This window comes from Rhineura floridana, chromosome 11 (genome assembly GCF_030035675.1).
Source record: "Rhineura floridana isolate rRhiFlo1 chromosome 11, rRhiFlo1.hap2, whole genome shotgun sequence".
NCBI classification, from domain to species: Eukaryota; Metazoa; Chordata; class Lepidosauria; order Squamata; family Rhineuridae; genus Rhineura; species Rhineura floridana.
This window is the reverse complement of record NC_084490.1, coordinates 5,235,094-5,251,690: the sequence shown is the minus strand read 5'-3', so window position 1 is coordinate 5,251,690 and position 16,597 is coordinate 5,235,094. Positions and strand designations below refer to the sequence as shown.

Below are 16,597 nucleotides of genomic sequence, written 5' to 3'. Positions count from 1 at the left end.
ATAGAGTGGTAAATGAAACACAAAATACCAAATAATAAAACGCACCACCTGCCGATGTAGATGAAGCACCTCTATCCCCCCCCTTTAAAAAACAAACCAACCCCAAACCTCCCCCCCTTTTTTCTTTTTCTGGAGGGGCATGTCGGCTCTCTCTGCCCCCTCCCGTGAACTGATTTCCGACTGCCTCTTTAAAGAGGCAAAGCGGGGAAAAGGTGTTGGTGGGGGAGGGGGGACCCAGGCGTCCGGGGAGCTGGGGGGGGGAGGCGGGGCGGGAGGCTGCCTCGAGTCCGCCCAGCGGGTGAGAGAAAGACGGAAGAGAGAAGCGTCGGGGGGGGACGAGAGAGAGAGAGGGAGGGGCAGCGAAGAGGCTGCGCAGGCTCCGTGGCTGCCACCGCCGCCCCAGCCGGGGATGTGCCGGCTTCTGCCGCAGCTGAGATGGCCCAGGCCGGAGGGGAGGTCGCCCGGGAGCTGCAAGGTAGGCGCCTGCCTTTTTTTGAGGCGGGGGGGGAGATCCCGGGGCTGCGCCTCTCCCCATCCCTCCAGCCTCAGCATCCCTGCAGCCTTGAGCACATCCCTACTCGCCCCCCCCACATCTCCATCTCTCCTACAACGTGGCTCCAACCCCCCCTCCCGGGGAGAAATCTGCCCCAGAGGAAGGGATTAAATCTTCCCCCATAATTAAAAAAGAGGCCCGTTTCCACTTGCGCCCCCCAACCCTGTTAATGAAGCTCCCAGGGGACACACACTTAACCCTGGGAGCGGCTATTCTCTCCCCATTTCTACCACCCCGGATAAATCTCTCTCCGTCTCCTGTGACCCCCTTTCTGTTCCCCCTTCCCCGGGAAATCTCTCCTCCCCCCTCAGTCATTTGGAAATTTTCTCCCATGTCCCTGCGTTCCTCTCCCCCCAACAGGTGAATGGACTCTTCCCGAGGAACCCCCCCACACACACAGTTCCCAGGGTGGGCAATGGCTCCTGCCCCAGTTCCTCCCCACCTGCAACTAGGGCAACCCAGCCCCATCAGAGCGAATGGCCTGTTCCTCCCTCTTTCCCACATGTGGAAGGCACTCCACTCTTTCTCCCACAGGACCCCCTCCACTCCAGGCCAATGCCCCACCCCAGCCATGCTCCTGGCCCCCAACAAAGGAAAGCCCTCCTCCCTTCTTTCACCCCCTCCCCTTCCAACCCCATTCCCAGGATGTCGGCTGCCCTTTATAATTCCCCCCATACATCACACCCCAGCTGCCCCTTCAAGGTCTCTCTCTCTCTCTCTGCCCACCCCACTGTCCCACAGCCTCTTCCCCAACCCCCTCTCTAACCCCCACCCCACCCATCACATCATCATGGCACCACCTCCCTGCAATTCCAGCATCAGGGATATTCCACCCCACACTCTTCCCCCCACCCGGCCCCGGCCACCTAAGAGCTGTAGGGAGTAGTCTAGATAACCTGCTGCTTCTCCCCATCACCCCGCTCTTGATCTCCCCCCCTTTCTGTCTCCAAAGCAAAGGGAGTTGCCACCCTCTTGACCCTTGCTGGCCCCTCCTTTAGGGCTATTCTCATGCATGCCTCCCTCTTCCCCTCCCCCCCTTTAGAAGCCAGGCCGGGGCTCTTTTCCACCATCCCTGTCCGTGGTACCTAAGTCCCTTCACCCACCCCCCACTACCACTCACATAGACATTCCCTCTTCCAGCTTTTATTGCTTAATGGTTCTTCAGGAGATCCCCGGTGGCTCTCCGGGGGCGGGGGAGGTTGTGGAGCCTCGGAAAGGCAATCACGAGAGTAGGTTGGCGGACAGGGGTGGGGGAAAGGAAGGACCAGGACTCCTGGGTTCTTCCTGACTGCCGAGGAGGGAGGACCAGCAGGTGGGGGGAAAGCGGGTGGCCCCGAGCCAGGACTCCTGGGTTTCCAATCTGCGGCTCTGGAATGGAGGCTGTTTATCTCTCTGCTAAAACGACACTTGCTTGTGCTGGCTAGTGGGTTATTGCTGAAGGCTGCCTGCCCGTTCATGGGCTGTCTCCTGAGGCTGTGCCCCCACGTGTGTGCCTGAGTAGGCTCTGGTGTGTCTTTCTCACCCCCGCCCCCCATGTGACGTCCCTGCTCGGATATTTGAGTCCCTCTTTCCATTACAGCTGCAGGGGGTGAGCTTCTCTTCCTCCCCTCCCCTCCCCTCCGCCCCCCATCCCCAGGGCTGGCAACAGGGAGGAAGGAAAGGTAGAGACACAACTGGGATTATGCGTGCGTCCGTCCGTGTCCGCGTGTGTCTTGCAATATCCTTTTGCAGAATAAACACACACACACACACACGAAGAACCTCCCCAGGTGCCCTCTATAGACATGCATAACAGCCACACAGAGAGACGGTGCACAGAGAATGCTTTCTGACTCTGACAAACAGCACGCGTCCCCGCACCCTGCAGGAAACGCTTGACACACCCAAAGCTGAAGTCAGCTGCTTGTCTCTTGTCTGTCTTCTCACTTCATTTTGTCTGTCTTGTCTGTCTAGCCCCACTTAGTTATGGGGAAGGGGCCATGGCCCAGTGGACCAGCATCTGCTGTGAATGCAGAAGGCCCCAGGTTCAATTTCGGCATCAACTGGTAGGGCTAGAGGAGAAAAAAACCCCTCTGCAACCCTGTGGGCAGTATTGAGTTAGATGGATGCTCATGGTCTGATTGTGTATAAGGCAACTTCCTGCGTTCGGACCTGTCATAGGAAGGGTAAGAATCTTCCTTGCAGCAAGTCAGCTCCCCAGCAGGCAGGGAAGGTCTTGTTCCCCCATCACCTGCCATCTAAGCCTTTAAATTGGAGATGCCAGGGAATTAACCTGCCCCCCCCCAGATCTGAGGCCATTAAATGTCATCTCCTCCCCCCCATGCAACCCGTACACACACAGTCTCACCCTGTGGAGTGGCTCACAGCTCGCTCCAGTCTCCACCCCACACACATGTCCAATTAATAGTTTGACTCTCCCTAGTGTGTCTCTGAGTCCATATTTAAAAGCAAATGCACAATCCCCCAACTTGCAAATTCAGTTGCCCCCTATTCAGTCTGTTCCTTTGAGTGTCCCAATAAGTTGAATGAAGCGTGTCATTTTCACAGTACCTGCTCTGGCCAATTTCATCTGCAAAAGGAAAACCGGAGAGAAAATGCCTATGAATGTTCTAGATGGTAGCAGGAAAAACAACAGGCGCTACCAGCATCTCAGTACACCACGGCCACTTTACTTAACAACAACAAGAGGCGTCTTGGCTGCCGAAGAAGAGGCTCCAGGGCTTACGCTTACTACTTTAGGATAGTGGATTTTTAATTTCAGCCATGTGCCGAAGGGAAAGGGCTCTCTGTGCATGGTCAGGGGCATCCTCTTCCTTGTTACTACTGCACAGAGCCTGGCAGCGAGTGTTAAGTAAACCGTGTGCTCCTGATGATTTGAGCATTCATAAAAACAAGAAAGAACGCTCTAGGCCATGACACAATTCTCACACCGCATGCCATGAGTATGGAAGGTGTGAAGATGATGTCACACTTCTTCCCAGGATCTCTCTCTTAAATACACACACTGCCAAATAGTAAATAAAAAGGAGGGAGACACTCATGTTTAAAGGGGCAGGTGCACTTTGGGAAATACGGTGGTAAGTAACTGCTTAAGAACATCAGGACGTCAGACGTTCCCTGCTGGCTGAGGCCAGTGGCCCATCTAGCCCAGCATCCTGTTCTCAGAGTAGCCAACCAGTTGCCCATGGGAAGCCCGCAGGCAGGACCTGAGTGCAAGAGCACTGCTGCAGTCTCCAGCAACTGGCATCCAGAAGCATCCTGCCTCCGAACAGTGTAGGAAGAGCATAGACAGCAGGGTTAGTAGCCACTGATAGCCTTGCATCTGCTTCAGTTGTCCCATCTCGGGCCCGGCCTACACGTGTCTCAGAATGAGATGGTGGAATCCTGGGGTGGCAGAGTGGACTGTACCACTCCAGCCTGTGGATGGGGGGGAGAGGGGGGAAATGCCATTTTCCAGTGCTCCACTCCACTCGATTCGATTCTCATTTAAAGGTGAATCTACCTAATTCGCACTTTCCAATAAGTAAGCCGAAACACAGCCAAAACATTCACGCCTCTCTGAATTTTGCAATGCAGTTCTCTAGCCAAGTGCTGTGTACAGAAATGCATATACTAGGGTAAAGGGTGCTTAAAAATGCATATATTAGTGAAGATAATGTTGTTATGTGCCTCCAAGTCGACTACGACTTATGGCGACCCTATGAATCAGCAACCTCCAACAGCATTTGTTACAAACCACCCTGTTCAGATCTTGTAAGTTCAGGTCTGTGGCTTCCTTTATGGAATCAATCCATCTCTTGTTTGGCCTTCCTCTTTTTCTACTCCCTTCTGTTTTTCCAAGCATTATGGTCTTTTCTAATGAAAATAACATACACCAATGCATTATATTAGGGGTAATTGTTTTGCAAGAATGTATATATGAGGAGAAATTGCATACAAAAATGTTTGTATTAAGAAAAATTCACACTGACATGCTGATGGAGTTTTATGAGGACTTTTTTTTAAAAAATTGCAAACTGATACTGAAATTTGGAGAACTGAATTTAAGACTGGAAGTATGAGAAAGTGAGAGAAACCAAAACTGATAGATTCTCCCATCCCTACTCTTTCCATCTTTGGCAATAAAATGACAATAAAGACAAACTGAATAACTAACGATTTGCTGACATTTCATGACACCCAAAAGATGCTGCCTGAGGCAGTTGCCTTACCCTAAGTCACGGATGGGGAACCTGTGGCTCTCCAGAAGTTACTGGACTACAACTGCCATCATCCCTGACCACTGGCCATGATGACTGAGGCTGATGGGAGTTGGTGTCCAAACAGCCTTGGAAGGGCCACAGGTTCCCATCCCTGTTCTGCCTAATAGTAGAGCTGGCTCTGCCTGCACTGAAAAAAAATAAAAATGAGCACAGTGGGAAGAATTATTCTATGCTGTGAACGTTTTCTACTTAGGAAGGTTTTTTTAAAAAAAAGGTAGAGAAGAATTCAGAAGTGAAATCCTTGTACTTCCCAGAGTGGTACAGCCCATTCCATCTCAGGTAGGACTCTTCCATCCTATTCTGCTGTATCATCGTCATTACCCACCTTTCAGCCAAAGGTCTCAGGGTGGGTTACAACAATGTTAAAACATGACATTAAAAACAATTTAAAAACGACCTGAAATCCTCAAATAGGTGGGTCCTAATAATACGCATCTCAGGTGTCAAAGGCCAGGGTTGAAGGCCAGGGTGTTCAGCAGGCCTCAGAGAGGGCTGCAAACTTACAGAAATGGGCCAGTAAAATGATCAAGCCCCGGGGCAGAAACCTTTTCAGTCCAAAGGCTGCCTTCTCCCACACACGCATGCAGGGCCACATGGCTCTGGGTCTGAGGTTCCCCATTCCTGATCAAGATAGTGGAAGCGTCTTTTCTGTGAATTTGTTGTGTGTGTGTTGTACAAACTTGGAAAGTATTTTTGCATGCAACACAGGATTAAGTTACGGAACTGACGGCCACAGGATGTGCTGCTGCTGCTCACTAGTTTGGAAGAACAGCTTTTGAAAAGGATTGGAGGAATCCATCCATGGTATATTAGACCCTTCAGTTTTAGTTAAGAATGAAGCCTCTCTGTCCAAAGGCACGGAGAAGACCCTGAATCAGCCTTCCCCAGGCTGGTGCCTTCTAGATGTTTTGGACTAGATGCACTTTCAGCCTGAGACAACAGGGTAGATCCTCAAATTCTTATTACTGATGTTATTACTTCTTTTATACTTGTATTTCACACAAATAAAAGAGAATGAAGAAGATGTCAGGCTTTGTGTGCTGAAGAAGGAAAGAAAGAGATGATGAAGTAGGCAAAAGGATGTCTTTAACTGGGCCATTTAGCGAGTGTAAAGAGCATGCAGGCTTCAGGGTGTTGCAGATCTCTTCACTGGGCAGAAGGTCTGTGATACCTGCAAGCTGGCAGAAGCCTAAAACAGCCTAAATATTATTATTTGAGGGCGAACACATAAGAATGTCAGAAGAGCCCTGCTGGATCAGAGCAGTGGTCTAGGTCCTGCTTTCCATAGCAGCTAACCATATGCCTTCAGGAAGCCCACAAGTGGGGTGTAAAGGGAGTAGCCCACTCCCATTGATGCTATCCAGCATCAGGCATATTGCTTCTGACCCTGTAGGTTCCATACAGCCATCTTGATTAACAGCCATTGATAGCCTTACTCTCCTCCATGAATTTGTTTAATTCCCTTTTAAACCATTCGGTTTAAGGGCCACATATCATGACAGCCAATTCCATAGTTTAATTATGCACTGTGTGAAGAAGTCCTTCCTTTTGTTTGTCCTGAACCTTCCCACATCCAGCTTCACTGTGTGACCCCAGCGGGTTCTAGTATTATGAGAGAGGGAGAAAAACTTTGCTCTGTCCACTTTCCCCTCCATGCCATGCATAATTTTATACACCTCTGTTATGTCCCCTCTTGCCCTCTCTCATAACAGTAGAACTCGTGGACATTCAGTGACGCTGAATGTTGGAAGATTCAGCTCATTCAGGAACATTTAATGCCTTCCACCAATTTACCCCAAGACATGACATTAAGCTAACCGGTCTGTAATTTCCTTGATGCCCCCTAAATCCCTTTTTAAAAATCAGATCAGTGGTAGATTGGATACTTTTCCGTCCTCTGAGATAGAGACTGATTGTGGAGTTAAGTTACACATTTTTGCCAGAAGATCAGCAATTTGACTTCCAAGTTCTTTTCAGAATTCTTGGGTTGGCCCTATCCTTTCCGAATGATTTATTAATTTTGCAAAGAACATCACCTCTTGTTACTTGACTTTGAATCACTTCTTCAGATCCCACCCCACAAAAAAGTAGGTTCGGGCATGGAGATCTGGCCTATATTATCTCCAGTGAAGTTAAGACACAAATTAATTCTGCTTCTCTGCAATCACCTTCTCCCTTAGCACACCTTTAACTCCCTGGGTGCCTAATGGTCCAACCACCTCCTGCTTCTGATGCATTTAAACATGTTGTTATTGTGGTTCTTAATGTCCTTATCAATATGCTCCTCAAATTCCTTTTTCACTTGCTTTATCTTCAACTTACATTCACTTTTCCAGAGTTTGTGCTCCTTGCGCAATTGGGCAAGACTTCAGTTTTCTGACTGAAACCTTCTTCCTTTAGAGCCAGGGTGGCGTAGTGGTTAGAGTGTTGGACTAGGACCTGGCAGACCAGGGTTCGAATCCCCACACAGCCATGAAGCTGACTGGGTAACCTTGGGCCAGTCACTGCCTCTCAGCCTCAGAGGGAGGCAATGGTAAACTCCCTCTGAATACCGCTTACCATGAAAACCCTATTGATATGGTCGCCCTAAGTCGGAATTGACTTGAAGGCAGTCCATTTCCATTTTGACTCTTCTAGTTAACCACACTGGCATCCACTTAAATTTGATGGAGTTAAACATTTTTAGCTGAGCTTCTGTTACAGTTTTAAATAACCTCCATGCAGCTTGGAGAGATGTTGCTGTCTTTATCCTCCCTTTCTACTTCCCTTTTACTAACTCCCTCATTTTTTAAGAAGTTTCCTCCTTTGAAGTCAAATATGACTGTACTGGTGTTTTTTTTGTTTTTTGTTTTGCAGTTGTCTACTTATGTATATGTTGAGTTTGTAGTACTGTGGTCGCCTCATCTCAAAAATCATATCGTATAATTGGAAAACGGTCAGAAAAGTGCAACCAAAATGATTGAGGGAATGCAGCAACTCCCGTGAGGAAAGGTTACAACATTTGGGGCTTTTTAGTTTAGAGAAAAGGGGAGTAAGAGATGACATGATAGAAGTGTATAAAGTTTTGTATGGAACAGAGAAAGTGGATAGAGAAAAGTTTTTTCCCCTCCCCTAATACTAGAACTGGTGGACATCCAATGATGCTGAACATTGGAAGATTCAAGACAGACAAAAGAAAGCACTTCTTCACGCAGCGCAGAGTTGAACTTTGGGATTCACTCCCTCAGAAGGCAGTGATGGCCACACACTTTGTTGTTGTTGTTATGTGCCTTCAAGTCAATTTTGTCTTACGGTGACCCTATGAATCAGCAACCTCCAATAGCATCTGCCGTGAACCACCCTGTTCAGATCTTGTAAGTTCAGGTCTGTGGCTTCCTTTATGGAATCAATCCATCTCTTGTTTGGGCTTCCTCTTTTTCTACTCATTTCTGTTTTTCCCAGCATTATTGTCTTTTCTAGTGAATCATGTCTTCTCATTATGAGTCCCAAGTATGATAGCCTCAGTTTCATCATTTTAGCTTCTAGTGATAGTTCTGGTTTAATTTGTTCTGACACCCAATTATTTGTCTTTTTCGCAGTCCATGGTATGCGCAAAGCTCTCCTCCAACACCACATTTCAAATGAGTTGATTTTTCTCTTATCTGCTTTTTTCACTGTCCAACTTTCACATCCATACATAGAGATCGGGGATACCATTGTCTGAGTGATCCTGACTTTAGTGTTCAGTGGTACATCTTTGCATTTGAGGACCTTGTCTAGTTCTCTCACTGCTGCCCTCCCCAGTCCTAGCCTACTTCTGATTTCTTGACTATTGTCTCCATTTTGGTTAATAATCTAATAATAATAATTTGGTTGATAATCCTTGACAAGTTCAGTGTCCTTGTTGTCAACTTACATAAGTTACATAAATCTTCTGTTGGCATTACTTTAGTCTTCTTGGCGTTCAGCTGTAGTCCTGCTTTTGTGCTTTCCTCTTTAACTTTCATCAGCATTTGTTTCAAACCACTACTGGTTGGCCACAAACTTGGATGGCTTTAAAAAAGGGTGAGACAAACACGTGGAGGAAAGGGTTATCAACAAGTACCAGCCAGGAGGCATGTTGGCTCTGCTCTGCTGCCGTGGTTGGAGGCAGCATGCTTCTGAATACCAGTTGCTGTAAAATGCAGGAGAGGAGAGTGGCCCTGCACTCAGGTCCTGCCTGCGAGCTTCCCATTAGGGCATCTGGCTGGCCACTGTGAGAACAGGATGCTGGAGTAGACGGGCCTGATCTGGCTGGGCTCCTCTTGTGTTCTTATGTTCCTTGTTCCAGTTGGTTCAACAATGCTTGCCTCTCGCACCAGGTCCTCAGTGCTACTTAAGATGAAGGAAGTCCAAGGTTGCCTCCCTCCTGGTCAGTTCCATGACTTGTTCTAAGGCACAGTCTTGTAGGGTATCAAGAAATGCAGTCTCTTCATTGTAACCTGAACATGCATAACTAAACTTGCACATTATTATAATGCTTTCTTCTTTTGGTGAAATCCTGATTTCCTTCTCCTGTCTCAAGACCACCTTCAGCATTCAGCTTTCAGGTTTATTGGTCTCTTTTTAACATATGGAATTATACCATCCCCAGTACACCCCTCCCTGTCTTTTCTGAAGTTTGCATTCAGGGATATACCTGTAAACTTATGCAATTGATGCTCTTCATTCTATCAAGTTGCCAATAATGTTCTATTGTTCAGAAGCAAGCACTCCGATCCCCTTATCTTGGCTTCTGGCATTAGCATATATGCACTTATGCGCTGAGTCCCTCCCTCTCCACGGGTGCCCCCCAGGCTCTCAGTACTTTGCAAGAGGAATTCAATCACACACCAGAATGTTAGGTTTGTGCACTTAAAGTGGATGCACAGGCTCTGTTGCACGAGCGCAACAAAAGCACTTCTTAAAAGGGACTTTTTGTGGTTAGGAAAGTGATGGGAGAATGCAGCGGAAAGTGCGGGATGAATGAATGATTAGAGGAGTCGTATAAACAGCCTCCAAGCAAATCGAAACGAATGCTCCACCTAACCTCCACTTAAGCTTTGTGCAAGCAAATGAGGATGAATGCTCCATAAACAGGTCATCTAGAGGGGTCCCAAATGTCTTTGATGTGTGCAGCACAAATACCCTCTACTGAACTGTGTGTGTGTGTGTGTGTGTGAGAGAGAGAGAGAGAGAGAGAGAGACAGAGAGAGAGAGAGAGAGAGAGATCCATGGCAGTTATTTTTCTGTAGCACTTTTCGGTATGTAATTTAACTCCTTCATCTCACAGGCCTCTCCTCTTGAGTATGCATCTCAATAAGACTTTGAGAAAACATTTGTTGTTGTTATGTGCCTCCAAGTCAACTACGACTTATGGCGACCCTATGAATCAGCAACCTCCAATAGCATCTGTCATGAACCACCCTGTTCAGATCTTGTAAGTTCAGGTCTGTGGCTTCCTTTATGGAATCAATCCATCTCTTGTTTGGTCTTCCTCTTTTTCTACTCCCTTCTGTTTTTCCCAGCATTATGGTCTTTTCTAGTGAATTGAGAAAATATACATAGGGTTACATAAGAACATAAGAAGAGCCTGCTGAATCCAGCCAGTGGCCCACCTAGTCCAGCATCCTATTCTCATCCTGAGTGCAAGAGCACTCTCCCCTCCTGTGGTTTCCAGCAGCTGGTGTTCAGAAGCATGCCCGCCTCCGACTGTGGAGGTAGAACATAGCCACCATGGCTAAAGGTAAAGGTAAAGGTGTCCCCGCACTTATAGTGCAAGTCGTTTCTGACTCTTAGGGTGACGTCTTGTGACATTTACTAGGCAGACCGTATATATGGGGTGGGATTGCCAGTTCCTTCCCCGGCCTTTCTTTACCCCCCAGCATAGGCCGGGTACTCATTTTACCGACCACGGATGGATGGAAGGCTGAGTGGACCTCAACCCCTTTTACCAGAGATTCGACTTCCTCCTTCCGTTGGAATCGAACTCCGGCCGTGAGCAGAGCTTTGGCTGCGTTACCGCCACTTACCACTCTGCGCCACGGAGGATCACCATGGCTAGTAGCCATTAATAGCCTTCTCCTCCATGCATTGGTCTAATCCTCTTTTAAAGCCATCCAAGTTGGTGGCCATCACTGCCTCTTGTGGGAGCCAATTCCATAGTTGAACTGTGCCCTCTTAGTCTATGCAGAGAAGGGCTGCCCTATTTGTGGCACACATGCCAGGCTAAACACAGCTGTTTACCCAATGTGGTGGCCCACCAGGACAGGAACATAGGAAAATGCCTTATACTGAGTCAGACCAATGATCTGTCTAGTTCAGTATTGTCCACACTGACTGGCAGCTGCTGTCCAGGATTTCAGGCAGGGAGCCTTTCCTTCCTGGAGATCCCGGGGATTGAACTGGGGACCTTCTGCAATCAAAACAGATGCTCTGCCACTGAGCTATAACCCCTGCCCAAAGTTCAACAATGACCTCGATGAACCTCCTGGTTTCCCTCCTTGTACTGAGCCCAGAGGCGGCTGGTGGTTAGTGGGGCAATGGAATCCACACAGATTGTAGTCTGAGCTTTCACGGAGCTGTCCAAGCCACCACCAGCGACCATTGCTTGAGCCTACAAATACAGCGGGAGGTGGACATGGTTTGTTATGTAGTATTTATTTCATCTTTGTCTCACCTTTCCAGAGAGGGGAATGTTTAGTCTGAAGATTGAAAATGGAGGGGGTAAATGATAGCTGTCATCAGATATCTGAAAAGGGTGTCATGCAGAAGACGCCATTCCCAGTATTTCCAGACGGCAGGACTAGAAAGTGGTCGGTGGAAATTGCAGGGACGTAGATTTCAGCTGAACGGTAGGGGAAACTTCCTAACAGTAAGCGAGTGGAAGAGGCTGCTGCCTCGGGAGGGGGTGGCTTGTCCTTCGCTAGAGATATTTAAGCAGAGGCTGGCTGGCCAGCCCTCTCTCAGGAAGACTGCAGAAGCATCCTGCTTTACAGATCTTGCGACTGAGCAGAAGGATGGACTACATGCGTTTCAAGGAGCCAGTGTGGCAAAGCTGTCAGAGTGTTGGACTATGGCCCGAAAGACCAGGGTTCAAATCCCCACTCAGCCATAAAGCCCACTTGGTTGACCTTGGGCCAGTCACTTCTTCTCCGCCTAGCCTACCTCATAGGGTTGTTGTGAGGATAAAATGGAGAGGGGGAGAAACATGTAAGCCACCGTGAGCTCCTGGGAGGAAAGGTGAAATATTTATTTATTTATTATTTATTATTGCATTTATATCCTGCTTTTCCTTCAAGGAGCTCAAAGTGGCATACATGGTTCTCCCCTTCCTAAGTTAATCCCCACAACAACCCTGTGAGGTAGTTTAGGCTCAGAGGCGGTGACTGGCCCAAGGTCACCCAATGTGCTTCATGGCTGAATGGGGATTTGAACCCTGGTCTCCCAGGTCCTAGTCTGATACTCTGACCACTAAACCACATTGGGATATACACACAATAATAAAAAAATAAGGTCCCTTCCGACTCAGTGATTATTTCAAGGAGTTCAGGGGAATAGAAGTGGTTCTTCTGCCTCTGCTCCCCCTCAAAACACCCATGAGGTAAGTTAGACTAAGAAAATGCAGCCGGTCCAATATCACCCTGGGAGCAGTGGCAGCTAGTGACTCCAGGTCAGTGAGGCAGTGGAGTCCATTCCAGGCCACAGTCCAAACTGTCAAGGAGCTGTCCAGTGTCTTGAAGGACCTTTTGCTGTAATTTAAATGGAAACATAATGCATCTCACCCATAGTGGGGTAACTGTGAGCAGGTGACCTGTTCAATCTGTTGTCCAGGTGCTAATTGTGGATAGGCAACTTCAAGCACACACCCCCGCTCTCCTTCTTTAGGGTTCTTTATCTTTAAACTGGACTTGGTCTGGGCAGCCTTTCAAATAGAGGACTGTCCTGTTTAAAATAGGGCACGTGGTCACAGTAGCTTGATGCACTCCTCCTGTGTCATGCCAATTTCTCCTTGTCTATGATTTTCTATAACTAGTGCTGCCTGGTTAGCGTTAACCAGGAAAAAGTGATCAGCTCTAACCATTGTTAGCCCCGATGCAGATGCAACACTAAACTATGGTTATAGCAAACCATGGAAAGGGGGGGGGAAGGAATCTAAACGTTAGATGAGAAGAGGAAAGGGGACCATGCAAGCCGATGGTGCATTTCCGTTCGCCAAACCGTAGTTTGGAGTATGGGGAACTTTACTCTTGAAGCAGTATGCTGTCATCATAAAAAGAGTTTAGGCTCTTACATGCTCACATTTGAAATCCCAAGACCTGCAAAATGTCTCAGACCTCCCTCCCTTGCCACTCCTTGATGCACCACTATGAACGAATAATTTATAAAGATACCATCAGTAATCCAAAACACGGACCTCTACTGAGACTGGCTCTTATGAGCATTCAGAACATGCAGATGTGCAACCACAGCAAATAGGAATCAATCTCATATTTTCCTCCCCCTCTCTCCATTTTTCTCTCTCATACGCATAGCGTTAATGCTGCTGTTAACCAAAGCAGACCCAGCTTCAAGCACCCATTTAAATCCCCTAATCCGGCGCAAAACGAGTTTGCAAAGGTGACCCTATATCAAAACTGCAAAAGAACACACTGGAGGTTGGCTTAAAAGCAAAAAACAAAGGCAAGAAAAAAGAGGCGCCTCTCAAGGCTTTCAATGTGAAGCAAGATGCCCTGTTGACTCAAGCCCTCTGATGTGGGCTGGCAAAACTTCCTCCTGTCTTGAGGTTTTGTTGCCTAAGAGTTCTTTGGGCAGTGAGTGTTTTTTTTTTTTTGAGACACAGCACAGATCAGACAGGAAATGCCAAGCACAGGAAGGTCTAAAAACATACACTGTTTCCTCTTTTCCCCTGTGCATAATTGCCCATAAGAGAAATGAGGTCTCAATCTTAAGACGCTTCCTCTTTCTAAAAGCTCTGCTGTCTGACTCTGTTACCATTTTGGCACTTGCTATACGTTTGTTCTGCTTTTCTTCCAAGCAGTGCTGGCACACAGATGCGGTGGGGGGGGGGGGCTTGGGTTGACACCCTCTGTTGGAGGGCCCCTAACCTGGAAGAGGCAAGAGATGCAACTTGAGAGTCCTCTTAAGCTGCATCTGATCTCCTAAGAATCTCTGTACAAAGTGGAAATGGCAGCACTGTTACGGTAGTGGACCCTTTGCTGGCTTTGGGACCTTGGCAACTGCCTCTTTGTGCTGCCTTCTGCAGTCGGTCCTGCCTCCAAGGAGCTCAGGGCAATATACATGGTTTCCTTACCACCTTTCCTCCTGACAACAACCCTGTGAGCCAGGTTGGGTTTAGGTAATGTGGCTGGCCCAGGATAAGTGACAGAGACAAGGTCAGACCGATGAATTACACAGGTTCAGCCGGCAGATTTGGATGGATCCTATGTGCTCACAACAGCCATTAATGAATGAGCATGTGACACAGTTTGGGAACTGGATGGTGCCTAGACAGATCCAGGGATGTTAAGGTTATCAATGTCCACTGGTCGTGACAGCTGAGTACCGCATCCAGGATCAAAAGCAATATGCCCCTGGATACCAATTGCTGGAGGCGATGAGCGGGGGAGGGCCTCATGGCCTGCTTGTGGGCTTCTTCGATGCATCTGGTGGCTACTGTGAGAACAGGATGCCGGGCTATAAAACTATGCAAGGGGTGGGAAAAGTGGATCAAGAGATGTTTTCCTTCCTTTCTCATTATGCTAAAACTTGGGGACATCCAACGAAGCTGAATGTTGCAATCATAGAATAGTAGAGTTGGAAGGGGCCTATAAGGCCATCCAGTCCAACCTCCTGCTCAATGCAGGAATCCAAATCAAAGCATTCCATAGAAAGATTCAGGACAGACAAAATAAAAGTGCTTCTTCACACATCGCATAGTTAAATTACGCAGAGCTTGGAAAAGTTACATTTTTAAACTACAACTCCCATCAGCCCCAGCCAGCACGGCCACTGGATTGGTCTGATGGGAGTTGTAGTTCAAAAAAGTAACTGTTCCAAGCTCTGAAATTACATTATTTGCTCCCACAAGGTATACAGTGATGAATTCCTGGCGTAGACAGCTGTAAAAGAGGATCAGACAAATCCGTGGAGGGTAAGGCTATCAATGCCTTCTAACCATCATGGCTGCCTTCTGCCTCTATTGTCGGGAGGGAATATGCCTCTGGGTACCAGTCTCTGGGAATCTCAGGTGGGGAGAGTTGCTCTTGCACTCAGTTCCTGCTTGTGGGCTTCCCTTTGGGGCATCTGGCTGGCCTTCGGCCTCATCCAGCTGCAGGACTCTTGCGTTCTAATAGCTAGATATCGGAGGCGTTGTGCCTAAGACCCTAGATACTCATCACATAAAGCGCATTGCCCTACCCCAGAACTATGCCCCAGGGCACTCTTTTTGCCATCAGCCTCGCACATGCTCAGGAAATTAATCCCAGTTTGCTTGGATACTTGTGGATGCAGTAGGTTAATGAGTGCTCAGTGCAAAGGTATGATCTGGGGTGGTGGGTGGTGCCAAAGGCAATAAAAATGGACAGAGTAACGGGTACAGCTCTGTACAGTAGGCGCCATTCCAGCTGTGCAAAAGCCAGAGGTGTCTACGCACATCCTGCACAGCTGCGCATTCTCCATCCAGGCAAGCGAGAGACATTGTCATAGTTCAGGGACACATTCCAACCAGGCAGAATTGCTTAAGGAGGATGCAGAGCCAGGCTGTGAAGGGATGTGGCCAAGGAAGGGGGAGAGTCCTAAGGGCCAGATGGAGAAACAAGGAGGGCCACATGGGGTCCTCAGGCTTCCCATTCCTGTCCTAGGCCTTGGGTCTTCAAGTGGTGGGATGCATTCTCAGGGCTTCCCTGGCCCTCTAAGGCACAGTTCTTCAACCTTGGGGTCCAGATATCATTGGACTACAACTCCCATAATCTTTGGCCATTGGCAAAGCTGGCTGGGGTTGATGGGAGTTGTTTCTGGGGATCCATAGCTAAAGAACAGTGCTCTAAGACATCTCCATCAGAGTCTGGTGGCACAAGTGTCTCTGGGAGATTTGAGCGAAATGTGGGCTCTGGTGCCTGAATCTCTACATGGGCCAGACCAGGGAGTGGATCCATCTCCTCACGGCTGCTGTTGGAGGAGGACTCTGTCTCTGTGGGTTCCTGTTTTGGGGTCATGACAGAGTCAGGGCTTAGGAAAAGAGGAAGGCCAAACAAGAGATGGTTTGATTCCATAAAGGAAGCCACAGACCTGAACTTACAAGATCTGAACAGGGTGGTTCACAACAGATGCTACTGGTGATTGCTGATTCATAGGGTTGCCATAAGTCATAATTGACTTGAAGGTACATAACAACAACAGACAACATAAGCTGTAGAAGATGTGACTTAATAAGACAAAGGTACCTCTGCGCACATATAGAGCCTGTCATTAATGAAGAAAATACATTTCACCCTTCAACATCTGGGATTGGTTGGGGAGGGGAAATAACTTCCAGGGCCATGGAGACAATGGAGCAGGAGATTCAGGTTAGCTGGAGCTCCCATTCGTTGTAGAAACTGAGGGGTGGGCCTGAGGCGAGGGGTTTGGCATTGGCCAGATTCCGAAGGGCTCAAACCTGCCTCAGACAGAACCCCGCTATGTGTCCACAACACATCGGGCACCATCTCTGTTGTCTTTTCAGCACCAGTTGAAGATCTTCCTTTTTCACCAAGCCTTTTCAGTCTGTTTCTACATTGGAATTGTT

At 48.1% G+C, this 16,597-nt stretch overlaps 1 protein-coding gene across 2 annotated transcripts in view; it reads left to right on the top strand.

Annotated features, from left to right (window-relative positions):
- Positions 1–366: 366 nt before the first annotated feature.
- The window catches only part of CARMIL3 (capping protein regulator and myosin 1 linker 3), an 87,279-nt gene continuing 71,048 nt past the window's right edge, over positions 367–16,597 (top strand). For both annotated transcript variants that reach the window (XM_061589143.1, XM_061589142.1), the window contains exon 1: positions 367–475. In XM_061589143.1, the coding sequence (XP_061445127.1) occupies positions 436–475 (40 nt within the window). In that variant the 5' untranslated portion in view covers positions 367–435. The remainder of the gene's footprint in view (positions 476–16,597) is intronic.